At 34.6% G+C, this 16,258-nt stretch overlaps 1 protein-coding gene across 1 annotated transcript in view; it reads right to left on the bottom strand.

Annotated features, from left to right (window-relative positions):
• Window positions 1–2,229: 2,229 nt before the first annotated feature.
• Window positions 2,230–16,258, bottom strand: part of SPTLC1 (serine palmitoyltransferase long chain base subunit 1) — a 35,073-nt gene continuing 21,044 nt past the window's right edge. The window contains exons 7-15 of the mRNA XM_059491961.1: window positions 15,197–15,326; window positions 13,286–13,375; window positions 12,526–12,633; window positions 11,032–11,127; window positions 10,654–10,750; window positions 9,069–9,123; window positions 7,396–7,513; window positions 6,475–6,548; window positions 2,230–5,971 (exon numbers count right to left, since the gene is read on the bottom strand). Of these exons, the coding sequence (XP_059347944.1) occupies window positions 5,878–5,971; window positions 6,475–6,548; window positions 7,396–7,513; window positions 9,069–9,123; window positions 10,654–10,750; window positions 11,032–11,127; window positions 12,526–12,633; window positions 13,286–13,375; window positions 15,197–15,326 (862 nt within the window). The 3' untranslated portion in view covers window positions 2,230–5,877. The remainder of the gene's footprint in view (window positions 5,972–6,474; window positions 6,549–7,395; window positions 7,514–9,068; window positions 9,124–10,653; window positions 10,751–11,031; window positions 11,128–12,525; window positions 12,634–13,285; window positions 13,376–15,196; window positions 15,327–16,258) is intronic.

The following is a 16,258-nucleotide window of genomic DNA, read 5'->3' as shown; positions in this document are numbered from 1 at the left end:
CAAAAAAATATTTGATCAGAACTATCATAGATAGGAATTTCATTATCACTGAGTACTCCGTACTATCAGCTGCTTTAAAGGCCACTTAAATACTCCCATGCTTCAAGCCTAGAGGTTGCATACAAAGGTAAAGGAGTATTGTTGCCTGTTTAGATCTGTAACTAAAGTGAATGTGAATTCACTATTGACACTAAGGCAAATCTTAACTCAGTACAAACATGATACACAGAACTGAGGCTAATTTGTTAAAAAATAAAATCCTGGAAAAAGTTAAAACAACAAAAAAAAGTCTTTGATCTTTCATCAATTATCTGTTGAGAACAGCTATTTCTTTGCCTCATATGAAAGAACAGAAAGAGTCCAAACCACTAAAAATTATGAGAGGAATTCAAAGTCACCACTCAGATTATCAGGAAGTGCTGGTATTCCATTTCCTTTTTTTATCCTCTCAGTCACCAGCCTAACTTGTACTTACTGTCTTGCTCATGCACTCTCTCAACACCTACTGTGACACTGGTAATCAACAAAAGGCTTGCTCCAATCAAAATCCAATTTTAATTAGACCAAGTGTGAAAAATTATTTCCACTTCCTGTTCTGAGTGTCACAGAACAGGAATCAGAATCAGAATTACAGTCATAGTACAGAATCCCAGAACAGGCCACGCTGGAAGTGGCCTCAAAAGATCATCAGGTCCAATGTTTTCTGAGAAGGGAAGCCTAGATGAAATTATCCAGCATCCTGTCCACCCACATCTTGAAAATCTCCCATAACACATGAGGAGGTGGTTTTCCAGTAATTGACTATTCTCCTCACCATAAAAGATGAAACCTTTCCCCATGCAACTTGTACATTTCAGGTTCCATGTGACTCACCTTGAGAAACCAGGTCTGCTGGGGGTTCACGGGGTCCATCTGTAAGACAAGAGGAAAAGCATCTTTCTTTGCTCATTAGCTTGCCAAGTTGATGAAGAGCTACAGCAGACGAGGTTCAGGTTGGCTATCAGCAAGAACCTCTTCATGAAAAGGGTTGCCAACCATTGGAACAGACTGCTCAGGGAGGTGGTAGAGTCACCATCCCTGGAGGCGTTCAAGAAATGACTGGACGTGGCTCTTAATGTCATGGTCTAGCTGACACGGTGGTGTTTTGTCAAAGAATGTACTTGATCTCAGAAGTCCTTTTCCAACCTTAATGATTCTATTTTATTATACTGCCCATGTAATCTGTGGATGCTCCATCCCTGGCACTGTTCCTGTGCCAGGATGGATGGGGGCTAGTGCAACCTGGTTTAGCTGAAGGCATCCCTGTTTATGACAGTTAGTACTAAAATTACCTTCAAGGTCCTTTTCAACCCAACCCATTTTATGATTCTATTGCCCTTCCATTCTTCATGTGGCTTTTTGTGAACAGAGCTTCTGCCATCTTTGTACACACTGTGCAAGAACTGGAAAATTGTCCTCCAGCTTTTCTTTCTTCACGGGGCATGTTCCCCAGCCCTTTGGTCATCTTTATGGTCCTCCTTTGGACCTTCTCCAATCTGTCTTATCCTCCTTGAATTATGGATACCAGAACAGAAGCACAGTCTGACAAATGCTGATTAGAGTGAGACAATCACTTATTTTTGGCCTACATAAAATGTAAGTTAAACAGTGGATTACATATTTCCAATTCCACTTAAGCTGTTCCTTTGACTCCAATACTTATACTGGTTTCTGCCAGCTTAGAATCCTCTGCTAGAAAATACAACTCCATTATACAAACAGCATACTGAGCTAAGTGGTAACACCTCTAATAGCAGAGGAAAATAGAGAAATGTTATCCATAAAATATGGTAGGCAAAAGGGCAGTATTTTATTCTGTGAAAGTGTCTCAAAGTTGGGGCATATGTCATCCTAACTCAAGTTTGTTGATACACCAGAAATTCTATACTGAGTCACAACAAAACTGTATTGCAACCAGTGTCTAGGTTGCAATAGCAGTTTTCAGCAAGTGTGTGCTACCAAAGTATTACAAATTGGACATGTATAAACTGTCCTTCCCTGATAGGTACTCTTCAGCAGATTTAGTATGGAGAGGCTTCTGTGACTTCTACTACGCATATTTTGCAACTACCTAGTACATAATGGACAGGAAACCAAAATCTGAAAAATCTATCAACAGTGAGACGGAGTAAGCCTGTTACCTTATTACCATGAAAACTGCCAAAGAACATAAAAACACTAGAAGAAACGTTATCCAGACATTTCCTTTTATTAGGACACTGAAACAGTTTAATGTACAAATGCTTTGTGTTAGTTGTAAATATTTCCTCTGTTTAAGCAGCATTTACAGCTCTGTACATTTACATGTACACTTCTCTAGTCATCTTAAGATGCAAGACACTTTTGTGGTAGCAACTTCATAGATCAGTGAATGCCAACACTCCACAACCCTGTTTAAAATAATAAGGTCCAGATGGAGTGACAGAAAGGAGACAGTACACCATTCTGTGCATTGACTGGGTTCATATTACAAAAGTGAAAAAAAATAAAATCAAAGTTATTCAGCCATATGTCTCTTTCTTCCTTAATACTCTCCTTATGCATTTCACCTCCTATCCAAAAATAATGATTATTATAATAAACAGAAAAGGCATCTGTAGTTTTTCCTATAAAAACCATGAAACTACACAAATAGCAATCAATTATTTTAAAATATTTAAAGAAAATAAATCTTTTTTTTTAAATGAATATATATCATGTAGACATGTTTCTTCAAGATAAAATATTTTGAAAGTATAAATTCTTTCCAGTCCACCCCAGTCCTCATATATTGTAAAAAATTGGTTTCATCAAGACAATTTCAATAAATTACCAACGTTTTACAGTTAAAATGCCCTCCTTCTCAACGATCAGATATTAATAGTCTATTTTTAAAAAATTAACAACATTTTTATTCACTATTTAAAATACTGGATTTATTATCCACTTAGCTGAAACTCTGTTCCAAGTATGTGGCAAAGTGAAATACATAAATTAATTGAAACAAAATTTATTTTCAAAAGATACTTTGAAGTTTGGGATAAAGTCCTTCTGTTTGATTCATCTCACAGTATCCTACTTAATAGGTTTACACTGAACTCCAGTCCCATGCCCACATCTGAAGAAATGGATGGAAAAATACCAATTCATCCAAATGTAACTACAAAGCAACTAACACAGATTTGTTAATATATTTATCAGCCAAGAGCACTGGGCAGTTAAGCACCTTAACAGGCTTCTGATTTTTCAAATGTCAGAAGTTTAATCAGAATCACCTGCTGTCTCCCTAACCCCAATCAACATTTTTCCCCAGAGCCACCCATTTCTTCATCTGCTTGCCATGACAGAGATATTTATCAAAAAAGTCAAAATGAAGAGGAGCCAGATATGCTTAAATTGAACAGGGATTTCCCTCTCCACCAGTTACATTTCATAAGTGTCTTAATTTCTTACAGAGACCATGCATATAACCTGTCAGTAAAATATATATTACAAGAGCACTTCAGCTGCTATTAACCACAAGGTATTCACTTTACTGTGATCTAAATGCTTCTTTCCTACATACTGGTAAACAATAAAAAAGAACAAATTATTTTTACCAATGTTTTAATGGTGGGTATGTGTTTGTCAAATGAATCAGATTATGGCATTTCTTAGCAACATTTTTAAACTTTTTTTTCATCAGAACTACTTAGTTACAGATTTGAAATTGTTAGAAATTTCACTCTGCTTCTACCTTGTCATCACTTCATTTAAAGCAAAAAAACCCAACAAACCAAGAACAAAAATAACAACACAAATCCATGTATCTAAAATTTTTGTTAGTTCTCTAAGCACTACAAAAATTCTACGCCATTTGCAGACAACCTAAAATAAAATGAGAGAATTAAATACAGATTCTGCAACTTAGGATTTCAATGCCAATAGTTATTTGCTTACCTTCTCAAGCTTATCTTAACTCCAAAACCATTTAGTATGCTACACTGGAATCAAAGCACCTCATTTGTTCTAAATTTATACATCAAAGGCTTGACTTCACTCGAATTTGCAGGTTTCAATTATCCAGCCAAAAATGGCTCAAAAGCTCAAAGTAGAGCCATAACATTTAATTTCCATTTCTTTCAGTCTCTAAGGGTCTTCAAGATGACTATTCTGCCCTTCAGTTCCAGTCTGTAAAATGGGAGTCAGTCTCATTCTGCATATTTTTTTCTCTTCTAAATTGTTGGCTTCTCACTGGCTTTTATTCATGGTTAACAGAGAAAACATAAATGTCATTGAAAGAGGGATTCTCTTTCACACTGGGATTTCTTTTACTACATTACACAGATAATGATTTGACTATTTCCAATGTCAAGCAACAATCACAGAAGCACCCCAACATAACTCTAGGTATTCTATCTGAACATACACAGATGAAAAGTTTTGAAAACCAGCATAGAAACAGTCTCTGTGAACTGGAGGCAGCATAGACTATGCTTACCTAATGTAGAATATTTAACAATATATGGTCGACCATGCTACAAAATCCAATTTTGTAAGTAAAAATCTGAATCAAACATGATTATATTTAACAATGATGTTTCTCAGAAATAGTCCTATATAATCCTTGTAGTAGCAACCAAAAAGGCACATAAGTACAAAACAACTCAACACATACTAGGCAGAATACAAAAATTTCAGACAGGTGTTCTTGTGAACAAAATTGTGAAATAAAAAGCTGTATTTTCTGTTTTATAAAAAGATATGTACTTCCTTACCAGTCTCCTATTGAAGTAAAGTGTCCATATATGTAATGTCCATCTGTGCTTACTTAAAATCCTGACAGCACCTCCAAACATTACTTTCAAGATACTTGGGAATTGTATGTGCACAGATGGCCTGTCTTTAAGTAGTATTTGTACCATCTAAACTCTAAGTAGCTATCTGCGAGTCTTCCCTTCTAAGACATAGATGTTTACAGATAAAACAGAGCACACATCATTTTTGTGCTTAAAAGTAGTTTGACTAAGCTAGTATTTAGTTGCTGTTTCAAAATCTTGGTTCATTTTCCATGTTGCCTATTACTCCTTTTCAAGGCTGGTACAAAGTTTCCTTATCTGAATATACTATAATGGAATTACAGCAGTTTCACAATTCAGACATTTGAATTTAGATATTTTAAAGATAATAGTATGAAAAACCTCACCCATAATATCAAACATGCATATAATTACATATGGAATGCAAAAATTAAATAGTATTTGATATTAATTTACTCTCTGGCCAGGCTTTCTTAAAACCTGGCTACCAAAAATGGTTAGAGAAAGATATATAAACAAAAAGAATTGAAGGTCCTCCCTCCTATAATATATTCAATAATAAATGACATAATATAGCACAAAATTATATCTTAATGTGTTATCCTTTTGGTAATATTAGGAACAGTGTATTTTCATTTGGAAGGTGGGGAGGGATAATCGAAATTTATTTGAAGTTCCCACATTCTGAGAAAATGGAGAGAAAACAACACATTTTACATGGTTTGGGGTGAAACTGAATGTTTATACACATTTTTGAGAACATTTAAGGGTTTGAGGAAATAAATTTAAAACTTTTTATACTAACTTATGAAAGAGTCATGAATTCAGTAGTGATATCCCGTTTTAAGTAATGTGAGTAAATGGTAGAGTTTGAACCGGAACAACCTGTCATTCACTAACTCCAAAATTCAGCATTCTTCCCCTCACTGCATTTGTATCACTCTAGAACAATTTTGTTAGTCAGCTTTCAATGCCACCAGTGGAAGAATGTGGAAGTCACTGTACAGTGTAAAACACTTATCCTGATAATGTGGGGAAAGAGGAATCCAAAAATGGCAGTCTAATTCAACACAGACTGTGCAGCTTCCTTAAGAAGTGATGCAGCTTTGTCCAGTTCTTGTTCTGTTTGTTCCACTGTTATCACTACTCGAATACTAGAAAAAGAAAACCAGAACACAGAGAGTAAACTTTATTCCTAGCTTTCTGCTTAGAATTGTATTGTACTAATTTCAACACATTAAGATCACTATCTGTAGGGAAATTACTACGAATTCAAATTCAACCAGGAACAAGACATATGACTAAATAGATGTGATCAGACTACTTTTTGCCCCCACTCTGCCACCCCACCATACACACTGCAGAGATCTGTTATCTTTTTTACCTACAGAGTAAGAGTAATTTTCCCCATGGAAATGTGCCTGCTAACAGGCTACATGCTGATCCCCAAGATACAGGTAGTTTTGATACAGTTATTTCATGGTACTAGCATCCTGTAACAGTCACTGAAAATATACCTCAAAACTGGAGCCTCTCCCATTTTTCCAAGAACCAACTATTCAATCCACTCTATTGAACAGAACTCTATTGTTGTATGGAAAAGATATGGCCATAGCCAAAAAAAAAAAATCATGTAACACATTTTTTTTCTGCTAACCTGGGTGGAGGAAGACATTTTTCTTCTTTCTCCAAATAGCGAGCCTGTGTTAATGCAATACCACTATTCATGCACTACAAATAAAAAAATACAGCAAGTCAACCTGGGAATTTCTGATAGCATATCCTTTTGATCCCTAAATACATATAACTAACTTCTATTAATCTGGTGTCAAGATAAATGCAAGTTATTTCCCAAATGGAGGTTGTGAAGGTTGTGTAAGATCATCTCTTAATTTCAATACAGCTTTAATACATAAAACAGTTTAGGATGCAGTGCCTTTAGTTTTCACCTCCATGTAATCAGGCAAACATACCAGATTTATCAGGCATTTAAATCCTACTTAAGCATATTTTCAAGGAAGTTAACTTCAGAATTTCTTTTTGTAGTGTAGCCTTGTTTACCTGCCACCTGATATATAAAGATATATCCACCCTCACTTCTTCATGTGGGACAAAAATAACCAATGTGTATTAAGGAAGGGAAAAATATAGAATATGAGATTGTTCACACATAAAAAAAGCAAATTCATGGACTAAGAAGCAAAAGTTGACCTTAAATGGTTAAAATGCACCTCCAGAACACTCCTCTTATTAAAATAAAAGTTTATACAACAGTTTATGCAGCAGTTTATATGCAGATTTGAGCATTAAAATAGATAACAGGAAATAACTATTTCCTGAAGTAAGTAGTCTAAGATATGTATATACTTTAATCCAGAGCTAGAGACCTAATTGTAGGCAGGCAAGAAATGGTTAGAAGGTGATCTTTAACAGAGCCATATAATCAGCACAGAAACTAAGTTTCTTGCAGCATTCCTGCAAGATCTTTCAACAAATCACCCAACAAGCCTCCCTACTCTTTCTTCATTATTAACATTCAAAGGCATTGATATATTTTAATTACTATGGTGACACTTACATAATCCACAACTCTTTTGAGTAACTTCACATCATTTTCTCGAGATCCACAGCTCTCCTTCAACTGTAAGTGCAATGCTGGAGAAAAAGATTCTCCTACTACTTTTAAACCAGAAATCCTAAAACAAATAAAAAGTCTTTGATGTACATCCTACTTGAAGACATACTGAAATTCTAGATAAGTGTTTCTCCTTTCCAGGTGCTGATAAAAGATGGATATTTCACTTTACTGATACTAATGTAGAACAAACATATGTGCATCTCAGCTTGCATTACATGAAGATCAAGTTATCAAGCAAATGTTTTTCTAAGGAGTTTCAGTAAGTTTGTGTAACAATAGTTACTCATCCTTTTGCAAAAAGGATTAATAACTCAGAAATTCTTTAAGAGTACTTATGAAGATGTAAGAGAAATGTCTGTTATGTCTGTAATTTGCTGATAAAAACCCAGCTAGCTGGGTCAAGTCACCTTTTTATCACTTCAGATATAACTAAGAACAAATGTTCTTCTGAGGGTTTTGCAAGATTTGTCACGATTTATGATTTTATATTATTTCTTTTAGAAATTCTTTACATCATCTGTCAGTCAGAAGGTTCTCTAAATTTAGTTATAGGACTATAATTGTTCCCTTATCTGTACATAGGAACAGTTGTTAACTGGGTTTCTAGAATTTGACTGAATGACTGACATTTGATTGCCATTGTCCTGACACATCACACATATTTAGGATTGAGCTATTCCCATCCAAAAATCTGTATTCAATATCCAAGCAAGACCTCTGGTCCCCAAAATTAACAGGTCACATAAATGCATATCAACTATCAGGTGTCATTTTGATTTCTGGACTTCGATAAGCTTGCCTAATACATATTTTAAGAAGATCAGGCTTATTTTATGGTAGTATCATTCCAAAGAAGCTAATATAATCTATCATACATTAGAGATTTGTGTGAGTGTTTTTGAAAGTTATTACTTTCTGTAATATGTAACACAAAATTGTTGAGGAAGAAGAATTGTAAAATACAATTGCAATATTACTGCACGTTAAATGGCTGCTGAATATCACAGAAATTTCTGCCATCTTTTTAGTATCAAAACCTGACAGATAAAAAAGCTTAGTGAGTATAGCCATCATTTAAAACATGAAAGTATTAGGAAATTTTAAACATTATTTTTCAGATAAATTCTAGCCATTTTCTCTGTACCTCCAGAACAATAGGTACTTTATTACATTTTAGCATTCAATCAAATATGTAGGAACAGTATTGTATTCAAGGTGATTGAAAGGTGCATTGAGTTCTCTGAAAGAGTATCTGCTTAGCTTCATCCCAAATGCTTTTATTTGTTTATTTAATTTTCAAAATGCTTATCAATACTTTGTGTCATTGAGAGCTATCACACTCTCCTAACAATTTTAATGTATAAGAGACTGCAGCCTTCCTCAATAGCCTTAAGATATTGAGGAAGGTATCGGACTCTTTTTAGTAGCACAACAGGGACAGTTGGGAAAGAATAATTTTTCTCCTTTAATACATATACAATTGAGTGTACATATCCCAGTCTAAGCATCTGTAAAACCAGAAACAGATTTGAGCAAGAAGAGTATTTCTTTAAAGCTCACATTATAAAGGCATAGCCAAATAAAAGCCAAAAAGCCCCAAACCCCACACTTACCCCTGTAAAGCTTTGTGAATCCGTTCACATTTAGCCCGGAGAGTCTGAAAAATGTCTATATACAAACAACGACAACAACAACAACAAAAAACAAAACAAAAAACAAACAAAAAAACCCAAAAAATCACAAAAAACCCAAAACAAAACAGAAAAAGAAAACGCTTAGATTTCCTGTTAATACTTTACATTTCTCGAAGATTTCAAATATAGCATTTGGAACCAAACTAAGTATGTATATCCGCTGAACTTAGTAAGTCTCTGTACTACTCTTCTTAATATTCCTGATTCCTGTTTCTGCCAGGAAATGACAAGCTTTTAAGTCCTGACAAATGCACTACTTCCCTTTATCTCATTACTCCAGCTGCATATGGAGCTGCTGCTGTTCATGACCACATGGAAGGGATGACACAAACACTTTGTAATGGGATTGAAATGGCAGGTCCAATTTATAAATATCCATAAATATCTATTGCCACGCAGATTCTGCTCATTGAGGCTTTTCCCAATTCATGGCCATTCTTAAAGAGAAAACTGACTCCTGGATTTTCAAACTGTGGCTCTTTTCGTTGGTGAAGGCTAACCTTCGACTACACCTAACAGTCCTTTAACTTATTCTTAATTTTTTTCTTCATTCTATTTCACTTCAGACAACTGAACATGGGCTACCAAGTAAATTTTATTTATTTGTCACAAATTAAATAGTTTATCTCTGCAAATGTCCTCCAATCTGTTGATAGAAATGAAGGTTAAAACCAAATTCACACAATTTCATAATCTGGCCAATTTTGTCCTCATGTGCTTCTCTCCAATTCCTTAAAAAAAACCCCAAACCCAAAAAACTTCTTTCCCACTAGGTGTTCTAGTGGCTGGGATTTGGCACTGCTGTGGTCTGGCCTCAATTCCAGGTCAGAAAAACAGTTTTTCGAGGCCAGGTTGGATGGAGCCCCTGGTCTAGGTATCCCTGCCAATGGCAAGGGTGTTGGAACTAGATGATCTTTAAGGGCTTTTCTCGTCGACTCCCAGAGCAGAATCTTCTGTCTGCTAACTTTAGAGAAATACCCTTTATCTGGTCCTGCAATCAAAGGCAGTTTGCACCCTGATCCTTCCTGAGATTCTTGCCTGAATGCTTAACTAGAGAAGGAAAAAAACCCTAATTATGTAGTGCAAGTGGAAAGGAGAGGGTTGCTCTGTCTTGAGGAAATATATTATCATTTGCTTCTATTTAACTTTCTCTTCCTTCATTTGTGTGGAAAGAATATGTTTTTAAGGAAGAGACAAAGAGGCATATCACTGATCTAAAGTGTAGAATAAAAATGTCTTATTTGCTTTTTAAAAACCATCTGTGTCCCTCTTAGCCTCAAATAACTTGCTTATTTTCATCTAGAAGACAGAAAAAGATGGAAACACTGAAGAAGAAAAGCAGAGTGGGAAATAACATTAAGAAAAAACATGTAGGTAAAATTAATTAACAAAAAAATAAGAGGATATCTGAGTAAAAAGTTGGGAATAAAAAGTAGGGAGAAGGACAAGATATTAGTTTGGGGTGAAGAAAGACTGAAGGATAACATTTTCCTGAATTAAGTACCTGGATTATCCTCCATAATATTCAGAGCCTCAATAGCAGCAGCAGCTAACAAAGGAGGTAGGGAGGCAGAAAAGCAATAGCCTTGACCAGACAATCGCTACGGGAGAAAAGGAAAAAAAAAATTGATAATAAGGTAGACAATGTTTTAAAAGTTAATTCATGTACATATTAAAAACCTCTCCTCCACACCTACAGGCACATGTAAGGATTTAGAACCAGGTCCCCGATTTATCTACAATATTTCATAGGAACCAGTTTCCGTGTAGAATGAAACACAGCATAATCATCTATATCCTACTTGCAAATGGGTATTAATAATTAACTCTCACATATAAGTAAATGATAGTGCCAGACTATTTATAAAGAGATCTGTCTTACCTGATGGTCAATAATAAAAGATCTTCCACAGCAAAATCCACCAATAGAAGCCAATGAATTTTCCATGTTTGCACTAATAAGATCTATATCATCAATCTGTGAGTTAAATTAACAAATTATTAAAAGATGCTTTTGATTGCATCAAGACTATAAGTTAATAAATTAACGATACATCTTGTTTCATATTACCATGAGTATTAGAGAAGATCCACCAAACCATGACATAATAAAATGAAAGTACAACTGAAATAATCACTTTAATCAATACAGAAAGGACATTTGAGAAATTGAGATTTATGGATCTGTAAATAAATTGCATACGATCTCTCTCTTCCAGGCATTGCAATGTGAAGTACACAAACAGATAAAATAAATTATTTAGATGCTGGTGACAATTCCACAATGCAGTCAGTGTCCTTCAAGAGTATAAGTAGCCTCATGTAGTCATTAGGAGGTAGAATGTGATAAAAATTAGGCATAAATCTAATTAAAATAGTCTGAATATTAGAGAGCCAATTGTGTTATTTCACTTGTTAATTGCAAATATTTTCATTTGCCAGGCTTCAAAAGATTTTGTCTGTAAATGAATTTAATGTAAAGGTCAATTAAATGGAAAGGATTTCACATAGGTAATCAGCTGCTATCAGCTAATCAGATAGCAGTTGGCATGTATCACAGTAACACTGTTTCCTTTTCTAAATTAAGTTTCTCTTTTCCAAGTTTGGTGCTAAGTGAAAATAACAGGACAAAGGGAGGACAGAATGAATTTTCTAAATTTGTTGTTTCACTTCCAAGCTGAATACAGACACTGTGAGAATGAAGTGAAAGATGCTCCAACTCCAACAGTGGCAAACAAAAAGCATTTCTCCCTTCCCCCCAGCCCAGGGGACTGTGGTAGTGAGCTGCAAGGAATACTATTTTGGATTTCCAAAGTAGTCCTCAGCTGCATAAACACCATGAAAAGTAGACCCTTGAAAAAATAGTTTGGCTGAATCTGCTGGTAAAGTACTATAATAACACCTTTCAAAGAACCATCAGAAGTTTTATCTTATTTTCCCCCACTGGAGTAAAAGGCAAAAGAGCAAAATAGGATGGCTATGCACTGCAAGGATTTTTCTTCTTTTCTCCAAGACCTCAAATATTGCTGCGCCAGAGTGACACATTCAAGTATAAGTAGCTGGAAAAGACAGTATTCATTATCTCATGGAGTGTCCAAAAAAAGGGTAGAATTATGCATTGTAAAATCCTTTTCTTATCTTTATCACTACAGATAAGTAAAACTATTTCAAGTAAACACATGAAAGAATTCCATGACCTGAAAGCTCTGGGCTGTTAAAAAAATAATATATTTAAATATATACAGATTTTAAAACCCCCTATATTTAAATGTTTACTGTACACTGCAAAAGTATCTGTTAATGGCACAGATATTAGAAAACAATTGCACAACTTGCTTCTGTACAAATCTCTCATTCACAACAAAAAAGTACATACATTTATTCCAAAGTGCTCAGTAATTCCTCTTCCATGTGCTCCAAGGACGCCAAAGGAAAGGCTCTCCTCCAAAAATATTCTAACTTTGTATTTATACTTCAACTTTATCTAAAACAAAGAAATTTTTATAGAATACAAATCAGAATTTGGTGACAAAATGCATGGGGGAGATAAGGTAAAGAAAGACAAGGACAGCATTCTGAATACTGCATAAAAGTCAGCTCTAGAATTCTGTTCTGTCATTATGACATTTTAAAAGCCTTCAAAATTATTCCACCATGTAATACTAAAACAAATTTCATAAATGTTCATATACTAAAAATCCTCTTGTTTTTAATAGGTTCTCAAGTACTTTCAAGACAATGCATTCTTACACCATTTCTTCCGTCATCTACAAGAATAAAGCCTGCATAAAAAGCCATTTTATGCTGAATAGCAAATATTTTCCTTGAAGTCACTATTTCTGACATTTCTGTGAAGGTTTCTTTGTATGATACAGTGTAGCTGAAAACACACTATATTTTACAGTATAAAAATTAAGACCACAGGCAGACATTATTTTTAAGTGTCAATAGCTTCAGTATCCTAATCAGAAGTTTCAAAACAAGGTTAAAGTTTGAAATCACCATTTCATGAACATGTGAGAAAGCAGGAAGGTAAACAAAAAAATTGACACAGAACTTTTCCATGTAGGCAAAACTAGTATTTCATTAGCCACATACTTTATATGTGGTTCAAAAGGCAAACTAAAACCACTTACCAACTCTGGAAGAGGGCAGATGTCTCCTGTGTTCATATACAATCCTTCCACTACAATAAACCTTCGAGTTACACGGGCCTTGCGAGGATTCTTCAGGGAAAGATATGGTTTTAGTTTATATTAATGGTTACTAAACAAGCAAATCTCTAAATATTTTTTTATAGGGAAGATTTTTCTGAAGGGAATGGCCGCTTTTTCAAATAAGCTGTTACTTTAAATTTATACTTAGTATTTTTCATCTGTAAGAGAAGTTGAAATTACTCACTGGACAACTTTTGTCTTTTATTTATTGTGTAATAATTTCAAAGCTTTTGACTTCAACACATGATTTAAGAGGACTTGTTTTGCAACAAATCATAACCAATCCATCTGAACTTTAGGAATAAAATTCAACCACTGTAACTACAGAACAAATACCGCAAATCTTGGTCCCTATTATACTCATCATTATTCTAAGCATTTGGAAGACATTTCAACAAGTGTTTTGAGCACCAGGATTCACAATGCAGGACAAACCTCTTACAAGTACTGCCTTTGTAAAACACAATGCAAAAGTATTCATAAAACTCATGTTACAAAGTCTTTGTCTGATCTCTGGACACAATACAGACCATTAAAATATCTCTCACTTGTTTCTGCTAAATTTCAATTGGTATAATTTCAGTTTTGCTGTCTTAAATTGCGATTCCTCTGTTATTTACTTTGAATCTTATTAGTATTTTCTGATCAAGAATATTTAGTCATACTTCTTTCATTTTTCAGTTCTTGTAAAAAGATTCAGAAACATCTATTTAACTTTTCTATGTGGTAGGTACCAAACTAATCACAGTAGGCTCTACAGGCTTTACCAACTCTAATGATATGACCTACCCTTTTCTAGTCAGTATGTCTTAGTTATACACACATGGTCTGTATTAAGCTCATGCCTACCAATTATATGTTCACATTCAGCTAATTACAGTAAGAAACTTTAACCATGTAGCTAACTCAAAGCACTCTGCTTTAACAAACCAAATGTGTTACACAAATTAGTCTGAAAACCACATCTAAAAACTCATGTCAAGATTATCTGACAAAATGTATTTTCCATTAAGGTACATTAACTAGTATGTTATCTATAGATCTGCTATTAATCAGATCAGTTAGTGATTTACACTGATGTAAAACTGATGGACAGTCTATCTACTTTTTTTCTAGGTCTTATCACAAAATCAGCATTCTTTAAATTGTCTGTGACTTGCCAGCATTCTGCGAACAAACCATACAATCATGATAGCAACTCAGTTAATCCTTTTCAAACTCATTTAATCAAGTTATCTGTACTTTCCGATCCTGGTCTTAGTAATTGCTTTTGGACATCCTCTTGCATTACTATCAGAATGAGAAGAAAGCTATCAAACTGAGTCAAATTTTTCATGAGAGAGAACATCTTAAGAGTTGAATGCATTATAGGGGAAGACTGAGAAAACAATGAACCATATTGATTCTATAAAGGATTAGCCATTTTTGTGCTGATCTTACAGTGTGGCATCCAAAGTGATAGTTAACTTGCATGACATACTAGGTAAATACAGTTATATAAATTTCTCAGAGATACAAAAAAAAACTCTTCAATAGTTTTTAAAGAAAAGAAAAACATTATCTCAGATCAGACATCTGCCTGTAAAGATATTTCTCTGCTACTAATGCCTGTGAGCTCAGTTCAAAGAGTTAAGAAGACAAATGCAAATAAATAAATACTTTTCTTAAAAAAAATATCTGAATTAAATAAGCAACATTAACTGCTCAATAGAACTTAGGAAAACCAAGTAACTGCCTTTAAGCACTACATCCACTCAATTACACGACTCAGTAAAAAATGTGGGGGAAGTGGCACAAAAGAGTACAAATATTTCTTCAAAGGAATGGTACCTTTTGATCTTCAGTCTCTTGTTCTTTCAACAGTCGTTCAAGGTCAGCCATATCATTATGCTTAAATAACTTGATGTTACTACGAGATGCTTGTAATCCCTTCTGAATAGCAAAGCAGGCAGCTTCATCTCTGTAAATATAGCAAACCCTTCTAAGTTTGTTAAACACAGTGCAATTATTCAAAGAAAGCTGGTTATTAGGACTTGTCTTTCTTTTGAGCAGATATTTGTACTTAGGTGTACACATAACTAGACGTTTTAAAGCACTGTAATTTTATTGCCATTTTGAAAACTCATTTCAAAGCTTCTCAATTTTATATGAATTACAGACACTAAAAGCAAGCCAGCAGGTTTTTTGTTTTGTTTTTGTTTTTTTTTTAATCTACACTCATCCTTTTGCTTGTATGAGACAGCAGTTTAAGCACGGCATTCCATGGACCATGTAGAATATCCCAGTAATCATCCCAGAAATCTCTCACTTCTTTGCTCTGGGTCTTAGGAAAAAAGTGCAAAGATGTGCCTGTAACATTTACTGTAGTCCTCCAAATACTCAAAATGTCCATTTTAATGTCCTTTGAGAAATAATATCTTCGTATCCAAAGAACATTTTTAAGTGCTCGAACAGCAAATTTCCAACTATGCTGGGGTATGCAATTTCACAGCTGCTTAGGTGAATTAATCTTGTATAAGTGGCAACTAAACCAAACCTGTAAATGCAGTAATTTCAACTGCTTTCAAATACAGTTAGATCTTTTGTCAACGAGAAGCTGAAAGAGTATGAGAAAACTAAATCCAGGATACAGTGGCATCCTTGAGTAGTGTGTGCACAATCTGGGCATTTGTCTCAAAAACACTGATCCAGAAGATAATAAAAGACAATCAAAAAACATTATTGAATTATGAAAGAACTTCTGTAAAGAGGTCAAATAGGCTTCAAGCCTTGCAACTAGAAAAGAGAGCACCAAAGAGAGTTTTAGCAAGTACAAAAGTACCATTGTGCTGTAATTTAACCACAGCAGGCAGCTGAGCCCCACATTGACACTTACTCCCTGCTTCCAGAGGA

This window comes from Ammospiza nelsoni, chromosome Z (assembly GCF_027579445.1).
Source record: "Ammospiza nelsoni isolate bAmmNel1 chromosome Z, bAmmNel1.pri, whole genome shotgun sequence".
NCBI classification, from domain to species: domain Eukaryota; kingdom Metazoa; phylum Chordata; class Aves; order Passeriformes; family Passerellidae; genus Ammospiza; species Ammospiza nelsoni.
The sequence above is the reverse complement of the archived record's forward strand: the minus strand, read 5'-3'. Positions and strand labels throughout refer to the sequence as shown.